The sequence below is a fragment of the Chenopodium quinoa genome, unplaced genomic scaffold (assembly GCF_001683475.1).
Source record: "Chenopodium quinoa cultivar QQ74 unplaced genomic scaffold, ASM168347v1, whole genome shotgun sequence".
NCBI classification, from domain to species: domain Eukaryota; kingdom Viridiplantae; phylum Streptophyta; class Magnoliopsida; order Caryophyllales; family Amaranthaceae; genus Chenopodium; species Chenopodium quinoa.
Window position 1 is genome coordinate 1,903,387 of NW_018745533.1, and position 27,816 is coordinate 1,931,202.

At 35.3% G+C, this 27,816-nt stretch overlaps 4 protein-coding genes and 1 long non-coding RNA gene across 5 annotated transcripts; 4 read left to right on the plus strand and 1 right to left on the minus strand.

Annotated features, from left to right (window-relative positions):
• The first annotated feature begins 8,306 nt into the window (after positions 1 to 8,306).
• Positions 8,307 to 11,471, plus strand: LOC110715739 (sm-like protein LSM1B). The gene is made up of 5 exons (XM_021894346.1): positions 8,307 to 8,660; positions 10,198 to 10,266; positions 10,349 to 10,464; positions 10,695 to 10,757; positions 10,887 to 11,471. The coding sequence occupies exons 1-5, from the start codon at positions 8,600 to 8,602 to the stop codon at positions 10,962 to 10,964; spliced, it is 387 nt and encodes a 128-aa protein (XP_021750038.1). The 5' UTR covers positions 8,307 to 8,599; the 3' UTR covers positions 10,965 to 11,471.
• Positions 11,472 to 11,555: 84 nt separating this feature from the next.
• LOC110715738 lies at positions 11,556 to 13,379 on the minus strand. Its single transcript, XM_021894345.1, has 3 exons — positions 13,088 to 13,379; positions 12,388 to 12,509; positions 11,556 to 12,112 (listed from the first exon to the last, which is right to left on the minus strand). Exons 1-3 carry the CDS (start codon positions 13,209 to 13,211, stop codon positions 11,792 to 11,794), a joined length of 567 nt encoding a protein of 188 aa, XP_021750037.1. The 5' UTR covers positions 13,212 to 13,379; the 3' UTR covers positions 11,556 to 11,791.
• Positions 13,380 to 14,292: 913 nt separating this feature from the next.
• LOC110715896 (protein FAR1-RELATED SEQUENCE 5-like) lies at positions 14,293 to 15,701 on the plus strand. The gene is made up of 3 exons (XM_021894517.1): positions 14,293 to 14,367; positions 14,717 to 15,574; positions 15,696 to 15,701. Exons 1-3 carry the CDS (start codon positions 14,293 to 14,295, stop codon positions 15,699 to 15,701), a joined length of 939 nt encoding a protein of 312 aa, XP_021750209.1.
• A 5,885-nt stretch (positions 15,702 to 21,586) lies between these two features.
• Positions 21,587 to 22,418, plus strand: LOC110715791. The gene is made up of 2 exons (XR_002510345.1): positions 21,587 to 21,732; positions 22,196 to 22,418. It is a non-coding gene; the product is annotated as an uncharacterized LOC110715791 (long non-coding RNA).
• Positions 22,419 to 24,608: 2,190 nt separating this feature from the next.
• LOC110715940 lies at positions 24,609 to 26,308 on the plus strand. Its single transcript, XM_021894558.1, has one exon. It carries the CDS (start codon positions 25,118 to 25,120, stop codon positions 25,760 to 25,762), a length of 645 nt encoding a protein of 214 aa, XP_021750250.1. The 5' UTR covers positions 24,609 to 25,117; the 3' UTR covers positions 25,763 to 26,308.
• Positions 26,309 to 27,816: the final 1,508 nt, after the last annotated feature.

Sequence of the window (27,816 nt, forward strand, 5' to 3'; positions counted from 1 at the left end):
AGATCCCTCATTGACTAGGTGCATAAAAGAAATTTACCCAAAATGCAATCAAATATATAAATTCTAATTCACAATCCCTTGTCAAACTATAACTAACATGCAATTAAGTTTGCTATCTTGGGAGATCAATCCAATCTAAAACAAACAACATGCCATCATCAATTCAATCAATTTAATCACACAATTATCATCAAATTTATCTCAAATAACTCAATTAACCATAACAAAGCTTCACTCAACACCTAGTAGAAGGAAATCTACTCAAACATGATTAACAAAGCAATTAGTAAAGCATAAAGAGAGAAGAGAGTAAGATATGCTCATTGATATAAGGTGGAGATCTTCAAATCATCAAATTCCTCCTTTGATTATCCAAAATCCATGAAAACCATTGTGCTCCTCACTTTCTCTCTCCAAAATTTGAGAGTTTCTCTCTCTAAAAACCTAAAACTAACCTACAAACTATTCTAAACTGAAAAATCTGTCTTTTTTTAATGAGCAAAAAAAAATCTATTTATACCCCTTACAAAATTGCTTAGGAAGCTCCGCAAAAAGTCAGCTGAAACGGGAAAAGGTCCGACCGAACTCTGTGTAGGTTCGGTCGGACTCAGGGTAGGTTCGGCCAAACTCGGGGTAGGTTCGGTCGAACCTCCCTGATCCTTGTTTGGTCGAACTTTCCTGGTTCGACCCCTCCTGTAAACATGCTGAAAACTTGGTTGAAACTGCCTTGGAGGTTCGGTCGAACTTTTCAAAAGTTTGACCACACCTTGGTTCGACCGAACCTCTTAGAGGTTCGGCCACACCTCCTCATGAACTTCCTCTTCTTGCTTCCTCTTCTTCCCTTTTGCTCCTCTTGTCTTTGTCCATGCCTCCATACTTGGCCAAGGGGCCTCCTACCGTGCTTAGGACCGTCATGGAACCTGCAAAAGATAGCAAAGATCACGAGAGCATGGGGATGATAAAATTATGCATAAAGATTATCAAAACAAGCGCAAATAAGCATACTTTTCATCCATAAAAGAAAAGGAAGCCATAAGAGGAGAAAAGAGGTAGAAAACCTAAGAAAAACAGGAGAAAAGAGACCAATACACTACCCCTAAGGGTAACATAAATGTCACTCATCAAACACCCTCAAGCTTAACTTTTGCTCATCCTCGAGCAAAACAAAACAAACACAACGGAAAACGATGTATATATATATATTTTTTTTTTTTAAAAAAAAAAAATAAAATAAAATAAAACTAGAAGAGAAAGAATATACACTAACTCACTTTCGTAGGAATCACGAATGCATTTAGCGCATGCATCAAGCACTTTAAACCCCATAGATCGCTCTAGAGGACGAGTAAGCTCTCGTAAGGGTGTCCTAAGAGTTTAACCCATAACTCTTGACAAAAATCAAGGCAAGGCAATAAATAAATAAAATAAAATAAATCGAAGTAAGAGAAAAGTTACAAGCGTTCTAGAGTGGACTTTTATGATGGAACAAACACTAATGAATGTCAATCTTTCTAAAATAATAAAGGTATGCACGTTCTAAGATGTCCAAGGTTGATTGAAACATAACATATGCTAAGCATAGAGAACTAAAGGAAACACATTCCACCTTTTGTTTCAACCAATTAAACCACGTTCTCTCTACTAGTTTCAAATCCACTTTCAAGTTAGCTTCTCATGATTCCACGAAGAAACCGGAAAATAAATAAGAAATTAAAAACATTGAGAAGGTTACCCGACATCTTGGCTATGCAAACTCGCTCTATAGGCTTGATTCCTATTTCCCGCCATCATTGAATGACTTAACCCTCTAGGATCAAAAGGACTTTCAAGGTATTAACATATAAGCTAGGAGAGTAAAGGTGTGGAGAACTCTTGAAATTGGTGGTAAACCTATGTGAAGCACGGGTGGAACTTCTTCCACAAGATCCAAACGATTCCAAAACAAAAGTGCCAAGTATGCTTATTAAATAACTTTCCCCCAAGCTTATTTAACACAAAATAACAAAAACAGGGAGAACAACAATAACAAAACCCCTTTTTTTTGTGCTTTACATTCTTCTTTACTTTTTTTTTTCAATAATTCCTTTTTCCAAGCTTTTTTTTTTATTTTTTTTTATTTTTTTAAATGTCCTTGCCTCTTTTAACTTTGGACGGCTTTTTCTCAAAATGTATTTGGTTTTATGCAAAAAATTATATACAACACATACTTGCTTTGCAAATGAACTTATAATTCTAAACTTGCACCATAAACAATAAAACAAGCTCCAAAACAAAATTGCTTCACAAACTAAAGGTAGGATTTAAAGTGAAACCAAGGCTGGAAGGCTTGTATTAAGGTTAGAGAAAAGAATGTATATGGCTCAAAAGAGCTAGCAAGAGGGGCAAATATAAACTAAACTCAAAAATAGAAAATCTATCCTATAAAAAGAGAAATTCCTTTGTCATCCCCTAAAGTGGCACGGTCGCGATCTTGGGAGCTAAAAGTCAAGTTCTAGATACGAGAATGCAATAGCCAAGGATCCAAATATGCCGCTCAACAAAGTATGATGAAGGCTTGAACAATTTACCTCACTAGGGATAGCAATAACTAACTCTTGATTTCATATCCACCATAGAGAGCAACTCCATCTTACCACAAGCAAGTGAACTAGGGCTTCATGGTCTCAAAGTTCTTAACAACTACCTTAGCATATCATATCCTAGAGTCAACCTAACACATTCTCAAACCGTGCATACCTTTATAATTTAGGAATAAAGACATTCAAGAATACAAGTCCAAGCGTATTATGTCAAAAGTAAGAACAAAACAAAACACATTGAAAATTTGCCTTGATAGAAACAAAATCTTTTTGGAATTTTCAAAATAAAGAAAATGGAAATGCATATACAAATGTGCATGGCATATATGAATCAAAATTCCACCAAACATGATAGAATACCCTCCCCCAAGCTTGAATGAGGCAACATGCTCAAACTTTAAACCAAAGAATCCATGGGAGGAGAAAAGAAAGAAAGTCATCCAACCAACCAACATATGTCCAACAAGTCACAAATCATTAGAGGAAGAGCAAGGAAGGATATTACCGGATATTAGGTGGGTATAGTACCCGCAAATGACCCAATTAAACCTTCTTGAAGCCGACTACCTCTAAAATTGAATCTTGTTTTCCATGTGCTAGCAAAAGTGGAGTCAAACTTCCTTGATTCTTGATCCAAACCAATGCATAAGAGTATATTAAGTTATGTACCTAGCACCAAGCACACAAACATTTCCATGAGGCCAAAAACTATTCTAAAAATAAATAAAAAATGAAAGCAATAAACACGGGTTACTTCCCGAGAAAGGCTTGCTTAAGGTCCAAGCTTGACCGCTCTAGTAAATAATATTGCAACGATCGCAAGAGCTTGTCAAATGCACTACTACACATCTCATAAGATAACAAGTAAGAAAATGATATAAGAAGGCATGCACCAAGATTAGTGCACGCAAAAGAAGGTGAAGAGGGAGTTTCCAAGAAGAAGAAGAATCAAAAGAAAATTCAAGAAAATAAGAAGAAGAATAGAAAGGCAAACTCTCTTCACAAAAATCTTTTTGGGTGGCAAAATCACCCTTTTCCTCAATTGAAGACGAATGAGGGACATAAAAATCTTCATAGGCAAGGGGGTCCCCAATAGGCTCATTAACAAAGGAAGGAAGGGATATAGGAGTGTAGGGGATATGGTTGAAATTCCTTGAAAAAGGGACATGAGAGAAGGGGATAGGAGCAATGGTCTTACAAATGGTCTCTTCTTCACCACCATTCCTCAAATCACCAATTTGAGCATGAAAATCAATCATAGAATCCTCAAAAGAAGAACACTCATGATCATGATCTCCCTCAAACATCCAACTTCCAAGAGGAACTAAATAATCCCCTTCACTACAATCATGAACAATAACTCCCTCAACTTCCTTAAAGCCTAAAATCTCAAAGCCATGCATGAATGGATGCAAATTCATTTCAAAATGGTCTCTCTCCCATGAAGCATTCTTAATGAACTCACTCAAAAGGCTATGGGTTTTCATTTGACACTCAATAAACACATTAGACATAACCTTAAATGAATCCAAATACTCATGGATAAAAGGATCACAATCATGCACTTGAGACTCATCAAGATGGGAAAAAGGGTTAGGATTTTCAAAATCAACACTCTCTTCATTCTCAACTCCTTCACCATCACTCATATGCTCACCAATGGGATCCTCACACTCTCTTGGTTGCTCAAAATCATCATCATCATCCTCAACACACACATTAAATTGGGATTTTTCACAAACAAGCATCAAGGGTGACAATTGGCTTTCTAACTCTTCTTTTCTTCTCCTTCCCTCCTCAAGACGCTCCTCATTCTTTTTCATTATCTCTAATTGACCTCTCATAGAATTAAGAATCATTTCCTTATTAGGCCCAAGCTCATTATCAAGCTCAATGCACCTAATTTGAGATTCAAAAGTAGCAATAAGGGATTCAAAAGGTGTTGAAGGTTGAGGCTCAACAAGAGAAGAAGAAGTACAACCAAGATTGGAAAAATCAACATTAAGATCATGAGCATATACATCACATTGGGGAGTGGGGGCACAATCAAACACATGAGATTCATCATTAAGGGAACGAAGCACATCACAAGAAGGCATGGTAAATAATGAAGAATATTGAAACACACCATTAGCATCAACTTGAGCATGTACCTCATCATCATGAACAAAAGAGGAAATAGAGTTGAAATCATGTGTTTTAGGTTCACTTAATGGATCATGTAACAAATCATGGGAATTCATGCTAATATTAGAAGTATCAACACATTGCATATCAATAATAGAATCATGATTACCCTTATTATAGACATCCCAAGCAAACCAAACATAAAAATCCCAAGCATCATCAATTGATAATGCTCTAAATTCACCATTATGCATGCATTCAACTTCATCCCTAGTTTGCTCATTCAAACCAAAATAACAAATCTCACAAGCCTCCCTAAGACTACAACAATCAAAATCCAAATATCCCTCAAGTCTATTGAAATATTCACAAAAAGGCTCATTGTCATATTGAGGAAACGAGTTACTTGCCATTTTTTTTTACAAAAACAAGCAAAAATAAAAAAAAAATAAAATAAAAAGAAAAGTATACACAAAGACCTAGACTCAAGCAATCAAAAACAATCAAGCATTGACACCGTTCCCCGGCAACGGCGCCATTTTGATGGGCGTTAGAACGGTCGCACATTCCACACTCAATCAAATAAATTTATAAATCCTAAAACTAACCCCTAAACAAGTCTAGTGGTAAGTTCGGAGTCGAACCACAAGGAACGGTAATGCTAGATTGTTCTTAATCTAATGCTTAAGCTATGCCGAAGTTGATTTACGGATAAAGGACACTACAACTACACTAAAATACATATAAAGAACAAGGTATGATAAAGTCTACTAGGGGAAAAGATCCACTTTGAACAATTAACAAGTTAATGGGAATCAATTTGATAATCAATCATGCAAAGAAAGAATTAAAATGGGAATTAATTACCATCAAGAGCAATCTCTCAAATTCCTAGCCTAGATCCCTCATTGACTAGGTGCATAGAAGAAATTTACCCAAAATGCAATCAAATATATAAATTCTAATTCACAATCCCTTGTCAAACTATAACTAACATGCAATTAAGTTTGCTATCTTGGGAGATCAATCCAATCTAAAACAAACAACATGCCATCATCAATTCAATCAATTTAATCACACAATTATCATCAAATTTATCTCAAATAACTCAATTAACCATAACAAAGCTTCACTCAACACCTAGTAGAAGGAAATCTACTCAAACATGATTAACAAAGCAATTAATAAAGCATAAAGAGAGAAGAGAGTAAGAAATGCTCATTGATATAAGGTGGAGATCTTCAAATCATCAAATTCCTCTTTTGATTATCCAAAATCCATGAAAACCATTGTGCTCCTCACTTTCTCTCTCCAAAATTTGAGAGTTTCTCTCCCTAAAAACCTAAAACTAACCTAAAAACTATTCTAAACTGAAAAATCTGTCTTTTTTTAATGAGCAAAAAAAAATCTATTTATACCCCTTATAAAATTGCTTAGGAAGCTCCGCAAAAAGTCAGCTGAAACGGGAAAAGGAAGCCATAAGAGGAGAAAAGAGGTAGAAAACCTAAGAAAAACAGGAGAAAATAGACCAATACACTACCCCTAAGGGTAACATAAATGTCACTCATCATGTTCCCAAAATGAAGTACCTGGTTTGTCCAATATTTGACAAACTTTTCCCTGTGAGGGACCCATTGATGCATCACATAGTCCACCAGTGCCGGACACCACTGGTACGAATCCCTGAAGTTAGCCAATGCTCGCTCATACGCTTCCTCTGTGGTAGCCTGTAGGATCTTCCGCCACTTACCATTCACCAATCTCTCTGCCATTTCCAAATTCTTCTTGAAAAGGTTGTAGGCTTTCACTTTCACGCAGTTGTTGATGTGCCATGTGCACAATAAGTGGTTCGATTCGGGAAACAGCTCTGCTATGGGGGCAAAGAGACCTCCCTTTCAGTCGCTGACGATGGCTGCTGGATGAACATTAGGCCCGATGTAGTTTCTCAGCTTCTCCAACACCCAATAATAACTTGGAGCCGTCTCATCCTTGATGATTGCATGACCAATCAGAAAGTTCTGGTTCGTTGGAGCCATCCCAACCATCTCAACCAGTGGGAACTTGTACTTGTTTGTCTTGTACGTTGAGTCGATCAAAATCACAAATGGCCAAGACTTGATCATATCAGCACAATCAGGATGCACAAGGAAAAGATGAGTCACCTCCGCTGTATCTTCATCAGAATCAAACCAGAACAGGTAACCACGTGATTGTGCCTGGTGTAGCAGCTGCTGTATAGGGCTCCTTCCCTCTGACCGTTCAAACCTGAATTGCTGTCTGACGTTGTAGATGTGTCTTCGGTTTGGATGGTCTTCTGGAAATTTCTCTAACACAGATGCTAATATTTTAGCAGGCTTCACTTGAGCATCACTCATTTCTTTCACAACTAGTTTCGCAGCAGGACTTAAGCCGCTCAGTTGACGATGACCCTCTTCATATACTATCATCTCATGGTTGTGATACCCCCATTTAAAGTAACCAATCACTTCCCAACCGTCACGACTCCGTAGTTGTCGAACCTTTACTCTGAACTCACACCCACAACCTTTCCGCTTTGTATCAAACCGAGTGGCTGTACGAAAATCTCTTTCTTCTCTTTTGCGATAACGGTCACATCTCAAAATGCGATCCATTCTACCATCCCGTTGAGATTTATGAGTTACTACTACCAAACAAAATCCAGCTGCAATTGCAACCTGTTTTGCCCAATCAATCGCCTGTTGAGCTTCTTCGAATGGACCATCATGTCCAAATATCCCACTGTAATCATTTCCGTCTCCACCATATTCCTGCATCAATTATATATTACAATAAATACATTTAACGGATAATACATTTAATTTCTATATTTACACAGAATTAACACAAAAAAAAGCATAATTATATATAATCAAACTTAATTTTTATAAAAACCCAATTCGAATTTTCAAACTAAATTTAAAAATATACCATTTCGAATTTTCAAATTTAATTTTAAAAAAACCTATTTCGAATTTTCAAATTTAATTTAAAAAAACCCATTTCGAATTTTTTTAAAAAATCATTTTCGATTTTTTTTTTTTAAAAAAATTAAATAAAAAACAACAACAAAATCAAAAAAGAAAAAAAAAATTAATTTATAAGGGTGGCGTCTGCCAGGGCTGCCACAGCCACTGGACTGGCGCCTGGCAGGGCCGCCTCACCCAGTGGAGTGGCGCCTGGCCAGGACGCCAGTCTGGTGGTCTGGGCGTCTGGGCTGGACGCCACTCTGGTGGTTCTGGCGTCTGGCTTGGACGTCCAGGCTACGGTTTGGGCGTCCATCCTAGGCGCCGGAGCCACTCCGACGGTAAACCGTGAATTTTAACGGTGACTTACCTCGTTTTCCGTCGACGACGACGTACCTCCGGCGTCCCCCGCATCTCCGGCCTGCCCTCCGGTCTCCCCCGGCGAGCCAGTACGGCTCCACATTTTTTACACCGAGATTATTTCAATTTTAGAAAATGAGCATAATGGTCAAACTATATCATATTTGTGGGCTTTATATGGTAAATTGCGGGCGATATTTAGCGTTTCACTCAGTGAATGCTCTTTACAAAGAGTCAATAATACATAAAGGGTCAAACACTCCTCATCACGAAAGGGGTTCCTGCATTAACAACCAATCTAGATTTTAGTCGATTGTTGTTAGACCCCAATTTGTAAAATACCCAATTTCCAAAATCATCAGATAAACCCTAACCCTAGTTTTTTAATTTTGGGTGTTTGGGAGATTAATTCAATTGACTGGAGATAGTAAAAGGGGATTCCTTTTCCCAGTGCAATTGAAAAATTGGGTTGAATTAAGAATTTCTTGGTGTAAATTTGTTAAATTCTATTAGAATTTTCAAGAGATTGAAGAATTGAAATTCGATTCAATGTCTTGGGCTGGTCCTGAAGATCTTTTTCTTTCTACTTCACTTGCTACTTATCTTGATAGTAATGATCCTCTTTCTTTTTCTCTGTTTGATTCTGTTTCTTGTACTATGAATTCTGTGTTTTTTAATTTGTTTCCTGATTTATACTCTTTTTGACGTCGTTTCGCTTGATGGGATGCGTTAATTGTGATTACTTTGAGGCTCAATTGTGCTAATTTTACTGTTTTATTGATAACAATTTTAAGGGAATTTCTGGGTTTTTTTTTTTTTTTGAATTCATGATGTATTGTTGATTTAGATTACTATTGAATTCTTTATTTTTATGGATTTTTCATAGAAAATGGAAATTTTTTATTGTGCGGTCATGAATTCGTGGTGATTGTGAAGATCACTATTCTTGTATGCTGCATTCAATTTGAACAAAAGAGTGTTGTAGTGTCTGATACTAAATACTCTACCTTCATTGCTGTGGACTTGGGATCCTAGAATTTATGTCAAGTGTGATTCTTAGCATTTCGCTGGTACTTTGTGTCAAGACTGTCAACTGAGTTGCTGGTTTTTGCTTTGTTGCATGTTAGATCTCAAGCATGTTATTATGTATATAAAAGCGAGCATGTGATTGTACTCTAATACTTTGTTAGGATTTAAGAAAATGGAGGGAAAGGAAGGGAAGCAAATGTAGGGATGGGTAATCTTTCATTTGGATAACAAATGAGGGAGGAAGGGAATTAGAGGGGAAAGAAATGAAGGGAATAAATTGTAAGAAATTGATCTCTTTAACAATGGAGAGATTTGGATGGAAAACTCATCATTCTTCCCTTCCCACCCTTTCCCCTCCACCCCCCTTCTTTTTTCTTCTCCTTTCTCTATCCAAAGTTCCAAACACACCGTAAATATAGCGTTTTGTGAATGAATCTTGCAACTATCTTGGATCTTAGCAATGTATATCTATCATCCATCCCATTGCTGTTGTACTAGTATGAACTTTTGCTTGTTTGAACTACTTGTCTTTCTGCATGAATAAGCCTCTGTCTTGACTCTTGAGGCTAGAGGTAGTGAATAGTTTTCTATCCAGTGTACAACATTTGTCTGTATGCCTGTAATGTATATGATACCTCCTTTTAGTTGATATGGCATTCTGTGATTTAATCTTGCAACTATACTGGATTCTTAGCAATGTATATCTATCGTCCATCCCATTGTTGCTGTACTTGTATGAAGTTATGAACTTTTTTCATGTTTGAATTTCTTGTCTTTCTACATTAATAAGCCTGTCTTGACTCTTGTCTTGAGGTTAGAGTAGTGAGTTTCTTATCCAGTGTACGTCATTTGTCTGCACATAATGCAATGTTATGCGAAGTAGATATCTTATTATCGAATTCTCTTTAAAAAGCCTTTGCTGCAAAAATATCCCCCCCCCCCCTCTCTCTCCCTCTCTCTCTCTTCCCCACTTCCCTGGGCTGACCATACTGTTTCAAGTACTCTGTATATCTGATAAGTTTACTTCTCTTCTGGTTTCATACACAATCTGACCTGCATTTAACTAAGATTATTCCTTGTTTTAATTTTAACTCGCTAAACGTGTATATATTGTGCAGGAAAGCTTCTTGTTTTGTTAAGGGATGGTAGAAAGCTCCTAGGGATATTAAGGTCCTTTGATCAGTTTGGTACTACTTCTAAAGTATTGTTTATTTGTTGTCCATTCTTCATTGCTCCTCTCTGCTTAACCGTCTCCCTTTCTTCCTGCAGCAAATGTAGTTCTTGAAAGTGCCTGTGATAGAGTGATTGTTGGTGATCTTTACTGTGACATCCCGTTGGGTTTGTATATTGTCAGGGGAGAGAATGTAGTATTGATTGGAGAACTGGTAAATTTTATATCTATTGTTAAATTAATTTTTTTGAGGTTATAAAGATTTTGATCAGTCATCAGTGTTCAAGACTATGCCAGTAGGATAACAAGTAGGATAACAGTAGGATAACATGGTCTATTTAGGATTGGGGTTGTCTCACTGCCCAAGATTTTAATCCTGTCATAGACATATTAAGGACTAAGGAGATAATAGAGTTGGCTTAATATTTTTCTGTTGATGGTTAGGCTGTAGGTGAGGAAGAGCTTCCGCCACATATGACATGCGTCTCAGAAGCAGAAATTAAACAGGTAGAAAAAAAAATATTGTTACACTTCTTCCCTCCTTTGGTTAAGAAGTTGTCTAGTACTCCAAAATGCTTTCCTTTTTCAAAATACTGGTAGTGTAATGTGGATGCTGATCTATGTTTGGTTTTGTAGGCTCGAAAGGCAGAAAAAGAAGCTAGTGATCTGAAAGGAATGATAAGAAAGCAGATGGAGTTTTTAGATTTTGATTGAACGTTGAGCTCCATGCCTCCTTAAGACTTTGTTATCTACCATTCTTAAGTCAATTTCCCCTTCCTCCGCAAATATTAAAGCGGATATCCTTTAAAGGTAGAGTAATTAAATGGGATGCTCGACCCCATAACCTGTCTCTCCTTTCCCTTTTCTTCTTAGCTTTCTTTGGCCTCTAGACCTGTACCCCTTCTTTTTTTCTTTTCGTTGAGGTTATTTTGGACTCATCAGAAAAGAATGATCACATTGATCAGTTTACAGATACTATGTGCTCAGTTGCACCTGGATATGGTTAGTGCAATGTTTGTCGCTCGATTCATAACTGATTACTGTCTGAATTGTGATTGTGCGGCTTTATTTCCTGTACCTCAATTACAACTCAATGCTGTTACAATTTTTGGTTATTGATGTATAGCCATGTTTTTTGTTATGGCTCCACTACTAACCTGTTTATTGTAACAACAAAGATACTGTAGATTGTGCTTTTAATTTGCAATTGTCTTTTCATTAGTTTATGTTCCTGTTTCAATCATATTTTCAGTGACTCAATTAAGCAAAGCCTTTTATGAATGCTTTGAATGCTAAAGATACAAGTTTTTGCAAAAGTTAACCAAGCTTTATTAATAAAGTCGGAAAAAAGAAAACATTAGGAAGATTTCCTCAAAAAGAGAATTCTTGATGAATCTACCAAGCTCTAAATGTCTGATAGAGGGTTTATTAACCAATTCCAACACAAGACAACATACAAAATCTAAAGGTAGTATATAGGGCAGGGGGCAACTTCGTAGGAGTAGCTTATAAAACCGGTCACTAACAAGTAATGGGAAAATTCAGTCAGCAGAAGTAAGGAGAGAAATAAGAGACTCATATTTCGGAAAATACGAAATGAGCTCACTTCGCTTTGCCAACTCGAAGTCCTGGAACTGGAAAGCAGGTGCACAAGTACATCCGACAAGGGAGTAGTGGTTCTCATTGTCCCTGGGGGCAGCTTTGGTTGCCACACCATCTGGAGAAACGCTGATATCCTTTGTTGGGAAGGAACCAAACCAGACATTAGGAGGCACAGTGTACTGGGGTTGCTGATTATCCATCAAATCTGGACCAAGACAAGTTAACTTGATACTTCCATCCTTCTCATTAAGCTCCAGTATCTGCAATGTCAAATGTTCACGTTAGACTGGGATTACAGTTAGCCTGTACGACAACGAGCCCACAGAGAGAATTAATGTTAGATTTGCCACAGCCTTATGAGTTATGACATTCAATGTCGAACATATAATTCTTGCAACTTAACCCCCACCCTACTTTTCTGAATTACTCAAACCAAACAGCTGGAAGAAAGTAGTCATGAAATCAGTAGGGTTACAGAAAACACACAGCAAATCAATTAACACTATCACATAATTTACAGATTATGAGCTTTTACCGTTAAGGGCTCTCCCAAATAGAAGTGCCAGGTTTCTGCACATGGAATCCGGTGGAGTTTCGACACACTACCGGAAGGCAGCAAGAAATAGATTGCTGTACTTACAGGGCGATCAACCTTGTCTGCAGTAAACCAGCATTTCAAAAGTATCAGTGCATATTTTATAAAACACTGGTTCCACTTATAACATCAAACCCGTCATTTGTCTAGTAAAATTACAGCCTAAAATTGATTTGGCGAAAAATTCTAAGATCACCAAATTAAGTAAGCTGATGCAGGGTGTTTTTTATTAGTTTTTTAAAATCTCCTTATAGTTTCATAAACATGTAGCCTTGTTCTTACATACAGTTCATGTGTGTGCGACTAATCGTTATCGGGTTTTAACTAATGCTTTCTCAGCATTAATCAAGGGAAAATCAATCCCAACTCTCACTCTCTGATCAAACTACAGGGTAATTTCCTTATCTGCCCAAAATCAAAACTAATTCCCAATAGATCTTTGAGCTGTAAAAAGATTCAAAATGATCATTTGATTGTTTTATGAATTGATTAATTGTTGCTCCACTATTTTATCAATCAAACAGTATATAAACCAAATACAAAAGTAATAATCAAATACCCAGAAGATAATTTCCAATATAATATAACAAGATCATCAAATAACAGATTATTGAAGGGGAAAAATAGAGAAAGAAATTACACTGTGGGGGTAGTTGGGATTTGGAGACAGAAACAGAATGATCTCTGAAATTTTCATGAAAGAATCCACCTTCAACATGAGCTTGCAAATTGAGCTTTTTCACTATTTCTGTTGAAGTCACCATCTCTCAAGATCAATCAATATTCAATACCAACCTATTAGTTGATTTTGATCCGATTATTTGTCCGCATATTGTCATATATGGAGAGCGTTAACTTGGTTTTTCAAAGGGGGTGGGTGCCTTTTCGATGAAATATTATGTGGATGCCCGTATAATTTAGGTACATAATTGAATAATCAGTGAATACGATTTAAGAGTTTTAAGATACCATACATAATTGGTTTAAGGGTGTCCAAGAGATGCACGTAATAGAGTCCATTTGGATTAAGGGCATGGGTCATAAAGTTTAATTTTGATTGATGTTTGGGTTTGCATTCTTCGATTGTGTAGTTATGAGATGTCGCAATCCTTTAATTTCATAATGTTGATTTAAGGTTGCCACATAAAATATAATGTAATGGGATAGTCAAAGTGAAGTGTGTGAATAATGTAAAAGTCAAATAATGTCAATTAAACAAACGGAGGAAGTATGTTACTGGCCTTTTTTTTTTGTGTGTTAAGAGAGCCACAAAGGCGGGGTGAGAATCGATCCTAAGATTTCCTGAAACCGGAAGGAAAATACTCCTTGGGTTGCGTAGTTGAATATGTGGCATATTTGTCTAAATTTACATTTTAATCGAGTCAAGATCGAGATAAGAACCGCGGTAAGAAATGGAGGATGATTCTTGGCCACTCCTTCATGGACACCTTATAGAATAATAGGAGTGAGTTTGGCAATTGTCAACTTGCTAAGAGCTGGGCAACATTAGTGTGTTTACGCTATAAGTTTTTTTTTCCCAAGTATCAAACGTACTTGAGAAGATAACCTAGCTTAGATAAAGTGAATTGCTATTTGCCACAATAAAATTACTCAAGTTATAGTATTAAATGACTTTCATGCCCCTTATAATTTTAAAAATTACATAACAATCCAACCATTACTAACTTTGCCTTTGCTCCACCTTCACCATTAGCTCCACCACCCATGCTATCACTCACCTTGACTGGTCCACCACCACGACTCCACCTTAACTGGTCCACCACCACGACTCCACCTTGACCATCATACACCACGACTTTACCTTGACCACCCACGAGATATAAAATGAGTCGACGACGGTCGGCGTTCATATCGGAGGCACTTGGCGGGGACGATGAACCGTCGACGCCGTCGAGTCAGGTATATGTCGGACATTTTTTTTTCAATTTCCGATGTGCCCAGTCGCATGCTATATGCGACTACACCGTGGTATAGTCTCATATAACATGCGACCGGGAACCTTTATATATATATATTTTTTTTAAAAAAAAATTTTAAGCAATCCGCGTAATTTATATTTATTAATTTTTGATAATTATTAAAAATAAAAAAATACACTTAATTTAATTAGTAAATTTATGGCTTAATAAAAAAAATTAGTAGTTTAAATTTGCAAAAAAAAAAAATATTATATTTGTTTTCAATTGAATTTAATTTAATTTGTAGTTAAATTTAATTTTAATTAACTTAGTATTTTTCTTTCTTATAGGATCCAATTGAAGATTTTGGCGGTGATGGGGTAAATTATTACCCACATTTTCAGACCGATCAATTATTTCCAACGTATCGAGAGTTGTCACAATGGGCGAAAGACATTGCACTAACACTCAAATTTCAACTTGTGATTTCTTACAACCATAACGGATGGTTGTATTTGAGATGCAATCGTGGTGCAAGAGATAGGGGGAAAAATAGAGATCTTAGTGTTGCTCAACGACCAAAGACAAAAACTCAACATTGCGGTTGCAAGTTTTTGATCAAGGGTTATAAAGTTTCTGATGATGAAGGATGGCAGATTGTCTTGGGTCCCGATGCATATGGAAAACACAACCATGAGCTAATTGTCTATGAAGAAGGCAATCGACAAATGAGCAAGCTTAGTCCGGGTGCGAAGCAACTTGTTCGTGACCTGACCGATGCAAAAGTGAAGCCACAAAATATCTTAGCGGCTGTACGGAATCAGTTTCCTGATGATCATCCCAATCGTAGACATATTTACAACTTTAGGGATCGGTTGAGACTTGAAGATGCTGATGGTCGAGCTGCTGTTACATATTTCCTTGAACTTAGTATCGAGTCGCAGTATACACATTGGAGCTTGGTTGACCCGGATACGAATGTTTTGACTCATGTATTTATGGCACATCCTACGTCTCTAGCGCTCTTACGCACGTATCCGTGGGTCATTGGCATTGATTCAACTTACAAGACAAACAAATACAAAATGCCTTTTTTGGAGCTCGTTGGTGTTACTCCTTGCAACATGAATTTCTTGATCGGGTATGCTTTTATGAAGGATGAGAGCGCTGTGAGCTATGCATGGGTGATAGATAAGTTAAAGTTGCTGGTTGGTAGTGATGTATCGCCTACGGCTATTATAACCGATTGTGAGTTGGGTTTGATGTCGCCTATTCGGGAAATATTTCCTGACACTGCTCATTTACTATGCACATGTCATATTAACAAAGATATAGAGCATAGAGTTAAGAAAATAACGAATAATAAAGATCAAGGAAAAATTTTCAGGAAAGCAACATGGCCTCCGAAACTAGGAATAACACTACCATCAAGGGGCCCACCGGACATGTCCTCCTTCACTATCCAAGAATCATCATCAACTTGTCTTTGACGTTTATTAGTACGTCGTCTACTAGTGGTGCTACCGGTGTCAGAAGCGACAAACTTACCATCTCTAGCCCTTCTACCAACCACTATACCTGACGTATCATCATGCTCACCACTCTGATCAAAATTACCCTCAAACTCCTCCATCTCCTCGAACTCACTAGCTCGTCCGTGATCAGGCTCGTCGTCAAAAGGAACAGATACATCATCAGAAGCACCATCAACAACAGACTTTCCCAATCGTGCAGCATCCCTTTCTCTCCTAACAGAGGCATCGATGTTTCGGGCTCGAGTGTGTCGCGGCCCCGAGCTAGTCAACACATCATTCACCACAATTGATTTTCCACCTTGTCGCTATTTAATATAATAATAAAATTTCAAATTATTATATTCATAATTCTAACAATGATTATTATTATTTCAAGTATTATTACTAATAATTTTACTATTAAACAATATACTGTTCAAATCATTTTTTTAAATAACATATTTAAGTTGGTTTTCAGTTGATTAAACAATATACTATTCAAAAATTTATATTTTCAATTGGTTTTTAGTTTCAGTTGGTTTTCAGTTGATTAAACAATAACAATCATTTTTTTAAAACAATATACTTTTCAAAAAATTTATGACTAATTTGAAATTAACTTTAAATAAAAAAGATATATTTTCACATGGATCAAGTAAAACATGATTAATATTTAAATTTTATTATCAAATAAAATATTAATTCGAATTCAAAAAAAATACCGTAATTAAAAAAAATATTAATTCGATTTTTTTTTAAAAAAAATAATAATAATATTACCATAACTCAAATTACATTACTAATTTTATCACCAATTCAAAATTAATTTACGGATGATAATTAGAAATTTAAAAAGAAAAACAAATTACAATCATAATTGGAAATTTAAATTCAAAAAAAAAAAAACATAGTCGCGTGCTATAAGCGACTCCAACACGGCATAGTCGCATATAGCATGCGATTGTACCGTGGTACAGTCGCACGCTATATGCGATTGTACCGTGGTATAGTCGCACGCTATATGCGATTGTACCGTGGTGGAGTCGCATATAGCACGCGACTATGCGATTTTATGCGAAAATAAAAAAAAATTACCGACGAATTGGCCGGCGTTTTCCCCGCGTTTCCCGGCAAATGAACCCCCTTCCCACGCCGCGATTCCATTGTTGTCAGCCCCTTCCTTTTTCCGGTTGATTTGGTATGATAAGTGGTTGATTTGGTGTGATAGATAGTGAGAAATTGGATGATTTCGGCGACCTTTGGGTGGTGGTGGTGATGGTGTGTACGGTGATGGTGATTTCGGTGATGGGTGGTGGTGGTGATGGTGTTTAGGGTGATGGTGGTGGAAGGAGTATAATTGGTGAGAAAAATTGAATAATGTCAAACATAAAATTTATAAGGGTAGATGAGTCATTTAATACCGCGCCCTAAGTAATTTCCTTGTGGCATTTAGTAACACCCTAGATAAAATCCTTAAGACCTAATGTGAAAAGCGTGCTCTAATCCCTGTGAAATATCACATACAAGCCACAACAATTGCTATACAACTCCAAACAAGTGCGATGGTATAAAAGAGTTATGCCCTGTTCTATTTACCTTAACAAAATAATATTAAGTAAAAATAATTTCAGTTCTGTAAAAATAATTTAAGTTCAGTAAAATTAATTTCAGTTCAGTAAAAATAATTTAAGTTCAGTAAAAATAATTTCACTTCAGCAAAATTAAGGTGAAGAGAACAAGGCCTTAGTCCTTAAATATTATTGCAAGCCAAAATAACTTGTGAGGAGAAGTTTCGAAATCATTTACAATCCATGTAACTAATGTTAGTCATAGATTCATAATAAAAATAAAAATTAAAAAATAAATAAAAAAAAATTTAAATAAAAAAAAACCCTCGCATGTAAAAGGAAATATGTGAGTTTCTTCTTAAACAACACATATCATGTGTGTGTCTTAGGCCCTGTTCTATTCACTTTAAAAAAAAATATTAAGTAAAAATATTTCGGTTCAGTAAAAATAATTTCAGTTCAGTAAAAATAAGTTCAGTTTAGTAAAATTCAGTTTTCTTAAAAAAAGAATTATAATAGAAAATCAGTAAAAATAATTTGAGTTCAGCAAAAATAATTCCAGTTTAGGAAAATTTATTTAAGTTCAGTAAAAATAATTTAAGTTCAGCAAAAATAATTTCAGTTCAGTAAAAATAATTTCAGTTCAACAAAATTAAGGTGAAGAGAACAGGGCCTTACATTGATAAAAGAATACAAATAGTTGATCACACAAGTTTAGAAACTCCATTATTGTCATATGATTATTTTAAGGTGATTACTCTTTTAGTTACTAGTAGAGTAGTAGGTGTTAAATGGTAGGCTAGGTTGATCACCAACATTACTAGAATTAGCATGAAATCAAGCTAGTGCTGTAATTAGTGTTGCTGTGTTTAGGGGTGTACACCGGTCCAAAACCGGACCGGACCTGGACCGGACCTGTTTGGACCGGGGACCTGAATTAGAGAATTTTGAGGACCGGAGACCGGACCTGAATCAACAGGTCCGGTTTCGGGTCAGACCTGAAAATTCAGGTTCGGTCCGGGTTTAGACCTGAACAGACCTGAATTTGTATTTTCCCTTTTTTTTTTTCTTTATTCAAGCCAAAGTTTTGACTAAAAACTATCATCAACAACCTCCTACGAACAACCCACCACCACTAATACATACACCCCTACGCACAGCCCACCACCACAAGCTTCTTTCCTTCTACCACCTACCCCAACTCACCCCTTAACCACCTTAACCCCCTTAACCCAGACACCATAACCCCAACAACCCAGACCCATTGATACCCACCCATAACCCAGAAAAACGAAAAAATTACCCCCTTAACCCAGACACCATAACCCCAACAACCCAGACCCATTGATACCCACCCATAACCCAGAAAAACGAAAAAATTGAAAAAAAAAACCCACCACCGTCAGGCATCCACCGCACCCACAACCCAGAAAAACAAAAGAAAAAGAAAAAAACCCAAATCGATTCCACACATACATCCAACATCCGAACAAAAAACAAAAAAACGAACAAAAAAATCGCAAAAAACAAATTATACATAAATTGTCAGAAAATCCGAGAAAAAAAATACAGAAATTTCGAAAAAATAGATCTACAAACTTAAATTACAAAATTTATAATTTTACATTACAATTTCATTAAAAAAGATAATTATAATCGTAAATTATGTGAAAAATAAAACTAGATCTACATACTAACCTATATTCAACTAAAACTAAAGTATAAACATACTCTGGTGACGGCAGATGGTGGACGACGGGGCCTCGATGTTGGACGACGGTGCTCCAATCCCACGATGCTGGAGCCAGGAAGAGAGAAGAGGAGAGGAAGAGGAGTCGTTGAGAACCAGAAAGAAAGGGTGAGATTGAGAATCAGAGAGGAAGAGGGGAGATTGAGAATTAGAGAGGAAGAGGGGATACTGAGAATCAGAAAGGATAAGAGAAAAGGTGAGAGGAGAAGAGGCGTTGCAGTTGAAGTATTAGGTTTTTTAGGCTTTTATATTTTTTTTATATATATATTATATAAAAAATCCGGGTTTCAGGTCCGGACCTGAAAACCCCGGTTTTGGACCTGATCCGGACCGGAACCGGAAACCTTGAATTTCAAGGACCGGGACCGGACCTGAATCTACAGGTCCGGATCAGGTCCGGTCCCAACAGGTCCGGTTCAGGTCGGTTTTCAGGTCCGGTCCTGTTTATGTACACCCCTAGCTGTGTTGGTTTGAATTGTCGCACATTATGACATTAGGCTATGTTTGGTAAATGGATTTTTGGTGACTTTTTGGTTAGCTTTTGGCTTTTGGTTTTTTTATGAGGTCAAACAGCCAAAAAATGTGTTTGGTAATTGGCTTTTTAGCCAGTGAAAAAGCTGGCTTTTAAGCCAAAATGAAAAAGTTGCTTTGAATAGCTTTTTGGTTGGCTTTTGGCTTGTTGGCCCACAAATTATCTAATAAACAGCCAACTACCAACAATTAATTTACCAAACACTTTTATAAACAGTCAGCTTTAACAGCCAATTTCAAAAGCCATTATAAACAGCCAAACATACCAGCAGGACAACCAAGCCAAGTGAACCAGCCAACCGCCAAAACCCAATTGCCAAACAAGGCCATATGAATGCAGTGGCGGATTTAGGATTTTCGAACTTATGAGTCACCATCAATAATTGATCACTTGTTTCAATCCAAAAATCATATAAAAAATAAAAATAAAAAAAAAAATTATTTTACCAAAATGATTTCAATCCAAAAATAGGATATAAAAAAACATACTATAAAACTATTACATTAAACTAACTTTATGATTTTTTACTTAAAAACAAGAATTTTTTTTTAAAAAAAAGTAAGATAACTTAAAAGTCCTGTTATTAAATATAACAGGTCTCTTTAACGAAATATGAAAGCAGCACAAAAAATTATTCTAATTCAGGCTGACAAAAAGAGACATGTTTTCTAGAGAACAGGTCTCTAATGACATGGTGGCACTAGCAGCAACAAAGAGACCACCTATCTGATATTTTAATATGCGGTCTATTTGATATTTAAAAACTGACAGTGGGCTAATCAGAAGCAACAAAGAGACCGCCTATTACAGATAGGCGGTCTCTTAGATTTTTTTTTTTTTTTTTTTTTTTTTTTTTTTTTTTTTTTTTTGTGCTGGTGAGTCACGTGACTCACTGTGCACCTTAATAGATCCGCCCCTATATGAATGTAGATATGTTAGCAAACTTACTGTTGTACTAAAAAGCTAAGGTGGAAATACAAATGTACAAAATCCAAACATGTAACTTTATTCTATATACCATCAAAATAATAAGTGGACATTACATTAGTGTATGTGATGATGAATTTAACTATTGAAGCCTTTGATTGACAACTAATTTAGAGGCGCAAACTAAGAGAATTGCCTTCATTCATTAAACACCTCCATCATAATCAATAAAACTAAACACATTTTTATAATACTCGTACAATATAGCACGGAGTAGTAGCTGTAAACTAATTTCAAAATAGTGTTTTTTGATAAGGTCCCTATGTTATATAATTTGTGTTTTTTTTTTTATACTTACAACACTTTTTGTTTTTCATGCTTACCAATATATTATTTCAATCATTAATATTTTTAATTGTGAATATATAAAAATAATAAACATGTCAAAGTAGAGTACTTAAATAGTGTAAAAGTCAAACTGTTGCAACTATTAAAAAAAATGAAGTATAGAAGAAACGGCTCATATGATAGGACATAAATCTATGAGAATTGTTGTTCACTAGTAGAAAAATACAAAAAGGCAACCCCCAATTGGCACCGGTTCAAGCCAAACCGGTGCCAAAAACCGGCCTACAATTGGGCTGGGAATTAGACCGAGAACAATGGCACTGGTTCAGCTCAAACCGGTGCCAAAAATAAAATGGCCAGCGGTTTGAACCGGTGCCACTGAACCGTTGCTCCAAAAAAAAAAAAACCCCGGCCTTTCCTTTATATAAATACACTCTAATATAACCTAACCTAGCTACCTCCTTCTCTCTCCTCATTCCCACGGCACTTCTCCTTCTCTCTCCTCTAATCACGATCCCCTTATCTTCTTCCTCCTCTGATCTAAGCTAGATCGCCGGCGTTCCTCTCCTCCCCTCCTTCTCTCTCCGACCTCTCTTCTCTGTCCTCTCTCCCTTCTATGTCCTCTTCTTTCTAGATCTCCCACCTCTCTTCTGTCTTCTGCCCACCACCACCGACGCCACTAACCACCGCCGCCACTGATACAACTTATTTTCTGGTCAAATTTGAGGTTAGTGCATGTTTCTTGGTTTAATTGGTAAGGATTTCCGGGTTTAATTATTTATGTTATATGCCTTAATTTTTTTGGCTTTGATTGTTGTAATATTGTTCAAAATTTATTGGTGTAATTATAATTCATTGTCTTAATTTTTTTGGGTTTGATTGTTGTAAATTTGCACTTAATTGATTTTTCGAAATTTCTGGGATTAATTGATTTTTGAAAGTTTTGGGTTAATTGTTGTTTTTGGTTAATTGATTTTCGAAAGTTTCTGGATTAATTGATTTTCGAAAGTTTTGGGGTTAATTGATTTTCGAAAGTTTTGGGGTTAATTCAATATTTGTGCGGTTTTCTGGGTTTTCTATATTGATTTTCTCTTTCTCTTTATCTTGCATGCATGAGTTTTCTGGGTTTTCTATATTTCTTGTTTTTTTTTTTTTGAGTTTTAATAATTTCTGGGTTATTATTGATGCAGGTGTTAATTCATGCTACAATTCAAGGATTCAAGACTTTTTTTTTGGAATATTGTTTTGATGTTGTAATTTTTTTGTTTTTTTTTTATTTTATTTTATTGTTTTACAATTTCAATTTCTGAGTTAGAATTTCATTATAATTTATTGTAACTTTTTATTTTTTATTTTTTTTGTATTGTACAATAACAATTTACTTGAATATAATGTGATTTACAATTGTTTTGATGTTATAACAATTTCGATCAAGACTTCGTATTTTACCATTTTGTTTGGTTCGTATTTATGATCTTTGTTAACTTGTTTGTATATTATTTTTATTATTATTGCAAGAAAAAAGTTAAAAATAATAATAATAATAATAATAATAATAATAATAATAATACCAAAAAGGCACCGGTTAACCGGTGCCTAAAAGAGCTTCCACCAAAAAAATTTATTTCGCGGAATTAGTTAAGGCACCAGTTAACCGGTGCCAAAACCGGTTTATGGCACCGGTTTTGAACCGGTGCCAAAAAGAGGGGTATTTGGCAACCCCCACATAGGCACGGGTTCAAACCGGTGCCTTAGGCCGAGTTTGAACCGGTGCCAAATGCGTTTTTTCACGTACTGGTTATTGGCCTTAATGACACTAATTATGGGTTTGGTACAAACTGTAGCATAATTTTCAGTGGGTACACTTGACAACACAAATTAATATGGAGTAATTAGAGTACTTCAACATCATTTATGTCTTGTTTTGAACCTAACATTGTAATTTGTGATGTGGAATGCACCAATTTAAAATTGTATGTGACACTTATTGGCTTATTGCAAACAAATCATAATTAGTGGGATTGAATTGAACCGATTATTCCTAACAAAAAATGGTACTCTATTCTTTTTAATCAATACAATTCATTTTTCATATGAATCGAAGAGAAAGTTATAAGTTTATCCGTATACGTCTTGTTAGATAGCTATTGTTTGCATATCTACTTCTTAATAAGGTAAAAGGCTAACCTTAAAAATATACTAAGTTTGTGATATTCTTTAGTTTGAACTATAACACACAAAACTCCATGCATATATGTCAAATATCTAACTCATTTTGCCCACATCATTATATACATTTGAGGCTCTCCATACAAAAGTCTAACTCATTCAATTCTTCTTTATTTATTTATAGCCTCTTATATTGTGATTCTTCTACTAAATATGAAAACTGAAAAAAAAAAAAAATCTAATTTATTCCCGCTTACATCATTATCTTTACGATTCTATACATACAAAGATCGCTATAATTTGAACCATATGATACGTATAGATATATTTATTTTTTTTAATTATTTTGGGCCAGTTGCATGCAAGTTGATAATTGAAGACAGTAGAAAAATGTACAAATATAAGTAGCAAAGGGGAATATCCTCTCCTAATTCTTACTAAAAAGAGTAGCAGCCTCATTTCCAGGTGATCTCATGAGCCACAAATTCCGCCCATCCTTCCTTTCTGATTGGTCAGTTACAAGTATCAGTCTCAACAATAACATAATCCCAAAATTTCTTTGACTCTTAATTCTATTGGCCAGCCAATTTTAGCCCTATTCAGACAAAAATATAAACATCATACATCCAAGTGATCCAACTAATGCTAGATATCCTTAAAAAATCAGCCAATAGATTAAATAATCGGACCCTACTGTGATTTCTATTGTGCATCCAAGTGCCATTCTAAGACTATCAATTGAGATTGTTCAATTAAAATGGGTGGATAGTTGAAAATTTAAGTATATAAAGGTCGTGTTTGGTAATAACTTTTAAATAATTTTTAGTGTTTTCACCAGATCAATTAAGATACAACTCAATTGTAAAAAAAATGGTTTTTTTTAACAAGGTAGTAGTTGATAGTGATTAGTGGTGCAAGTAGTTTTTATTAGTAAAAGTTAAAATAGTTCTATGTAGCTTGTGAAGTTGTGATAGATAAACTTAGTAGTTGATACATTATTATCTACATCTTTAGTTTAAACCAAATATATATTCAATTATTCACATTTAAACCGTCAATTAACTACAACTTCATACTGCAAAATTTTCATAATTTAATTACCTATCTTCACTAGTAATATTCACTTGATAGCTAAACCTTTTACATTAGTCCCAAAATTATAAGTATTTACTAGTATATTTTTATGACACTTTAAAAACTTTGACCACAAATTCTCATTATTATATCAATAAAATAATCCATAACAATCCAAAATATCGTAGCATAATCCAATGTCTAGTTTTATAGTATCAACTTATTTATAAATTTTGTTAATGTGTAATTAAAAAACACAATTTCTCATTATTATATCAATAAAATAATCTATAATAATCCAAGATATCATAGTACAACACAATGTGTAGTTTTATACGGAGTAGTATCAACTTATTTATAAATTATGTTGATGTGTAATTAAAAAACATGTTTTTAAGACCATTTAAAAAATAATACTATGCAAGAAACACTTAATTTTAGGATGTACAGAGTATCTATACACTACCAACTATAGTTTTTAATCAGGAATGTAAAAATACAAATTACGAATATTACTAACATTAAAATAAGATACACCCGAATTTATAACAGAATCTACCCCGCATATAAGCCGTTATAGGCCACTACTTTCGCACGAGTGGTGAAATAATATCCCTTTCCCTTAGTACAAAAATGAATATTTCAATAATTCCATCCAAAAAATAAAAAAATAAACGGCATTTTGGCATCTTTGATCCTTCGATTCTCAGCATATTATTTTCTCTCTCCAAATTTTCCTCTCCCTTTAAATACACCCTTTCTCTCTCTCCTCCTCAACACACTCTTCCTTCCTACCATAACCACCACATTGTCCATCTAATCAATTTTATTTTTTCACAACAACAAATTAAATTAAAACAAAAAAAAAAATGAACGGCCTTGATTCACCCTTAGAGTCATTAGCCTTCATCCCAGTTAATCTTGGCCCTCTATTATCCGCCGTACTTAACAATATCTGGGCATGGCTCGCCGTTGTCACCGCCGCTGTTAGCTTCTGGCGCCTTCGTAACTCATCCGTCAAAACGACGTCGTCCCACATTCTAGAACCAGCTCCTACGGTTCCCAAAACGACGCCGTTTGTTAGAAAAGGCGGTGTCGAGGAAAAGGAGAGAGAAACTGAAGATGAAGATGAAGATGAAGAAGAGGGGGTGTTGACGAGGGGAAACAGTAAAAAGTTTTTTACTGTTTTTTACGAGGAGAGAGAAAATGACGAGGGTAAAAATGACGACGGTGAAATGGACGGTGGAGATTATAACGATGACGATGATGAAGAAGTTGATGAGATGAAGAATAATGAATGGGTGATGATTAAACGATGGGGTTCGTCTTCCGAATTGACGGTCGAGATGAGAGGAGGTGATTTAGGATGGTATAGTTACCAAAATAGGAAAGTGATTGATGGTAGTGTGGTTAGATTATGGGGTGAGGAGGGTGAAATTGGTTGTGCTTCTCCTAGGAGTTGTCGAAAACGGGTCTATTCATCGCGTAAATTATCCACCTCTAATAGTTTTTAATAAGCTGTCGGGATTTTACTAGCCCGAAACTGTTAAATATTCTTTGATCGTGAATTAGAGGTGGGTACTGGGTAGTTTATCCGATGGGTAGATGGAGCTGTCGATCTCTCGTAGAGTCGTCCTATGGTTCGAGTTTCGACATTGGTGCTAACGTGAAGTTGAAGGATTAATGGATTATAATGTTGGTAGGTTAATCATTGATTAACTTTTAACCAATTCAAATAATTCTTCCTACTAAAGTAATGCTACTAGTACTTTTTTTTTTTTTAATTATTACTCTAGCATTTGTAATTGTACATGTATATTAATCAATGATTAAATTTACTCATTTTGTTATGGTTTAATTTCACTTGAATGTTGTCTGGTTGAGTTGTTAGAATTCCTAATGACAATGGAGTTGTATTATTCCAAAATTTTGTTCGTTATTTTTCCCCAGTTGCGTACTCTTCATTCAATTGCTTCTAACTATTATTGGTTATTTACCTCCTCTCTATTTTATTTTAATTTTTTAGATTGTTAACTTCATTACTTTTCTAATTGCTCCACTTTAACTCCTAAATCTCTAGAAAGAATTAAACTTAATGTTCTTTTGCATGTACTCGTACTCCATAGTTAAAATTAGTTACTCCCTCTTTATGTATTGCAACACCTGAGAAGCTTTCGATCTCATGTTATAAAGTTTAAGAAAAGGTATGAATGTATATTGAGCTTATTATATTGAATAATGTTAAAGTGAAGTGGACGGGATAATATTTGAAAGTTTTAAATTGAATAGTGGGCATAGTAAGGGTGAGAGATGGGGTAAGTTAAATTTTACTTTGCATTTAAAAAGGTTAATAAGTGGGTCACATAAGTTGAAGAAAAAAATATATATTAATGGTCTCATTTTATTTTAATAGTGTGTCAAATATTTAAAAACTAGCATTGTGTTATGAAATAGAATGAGTATCTATTTTTAGGTAAAGTTTGTTACCAGTGTATTGATTTTCAAAAAGAAAAAAGAAAAAAAGAGGGGGGGGGGGCTTAGGGCCGCGAAAGGCTACACATACAATGGTTGTATGTGATGGTCTACATACAATTACTGTTCGCAGCATTTGATTAGTTTGCATTTTAGGGTCCACTTCCCTAATTTTGTTTTCCTTACTTTTTCCCTCTTATTATTTTCTTCTCTTTTGACATGATATACATACAATGGCTACCACATACAACAATTGTATGTGGACTACTACATACAACCATTGTATGTGTAGCATCACTCCTTGGGGCCTTTAAAGTAAGAGGAAAAAGAGTTTGTGTATCAATACAATGTATGCTTTGATTGGTTGTAAATGCATCATATATATGATGAGTATACTCTTGTTGATTACCTATGTATTGCTTTCTACCAAAGGTAGTTACAAATGATGCATGGTTGATTGTCAAGTGTACATTAAATGATTTTGAGAAAAAAAGGATTTCCTCAATGGTGATAGGAATTAAAAAAAGTCTTACATTAGGGGGAATTGACTTGCAATTTTAGTTAATTACAAACTTACAGTACCATATTTTTAAATTCATTTGAAAAGCACAAATGAGGCATTCATTTATTAAGTGGTGCGAATTAGACCAAGACAAATTAGATAGAGTATGGGAAACGAATCTATACTAATCTATTAAAATGCGTTTCTAACAACGTTCACGTGTCACATAATCTCCCCTCACTACGCCACGTCATCCATTCAAGTACTCATAACGCCACATGACTCTCTCTTCCATTGATTTTCATTTCATGTCATGCACTCATAATAGTTTTTTAAAAAAATAATTCTCCACAAGATTTGAACTCCCAACTTCCAATTCAAGAAGTAAATGTCTTACCACCAAGCTATGTGATTCTTTATGTAATCTTTTAGATACAAAATGTTAATATGTAGCAAATGACAATATGAATAACAAATTTAATTACAAGAAAATAAAATCATAAATTACAATGTATATTAATGATCAGTTAGTTTCATGTAATAACCCGGGACATCGCCCGGGCCCAAAAACTAGTTATGAGGATGAAACATTGA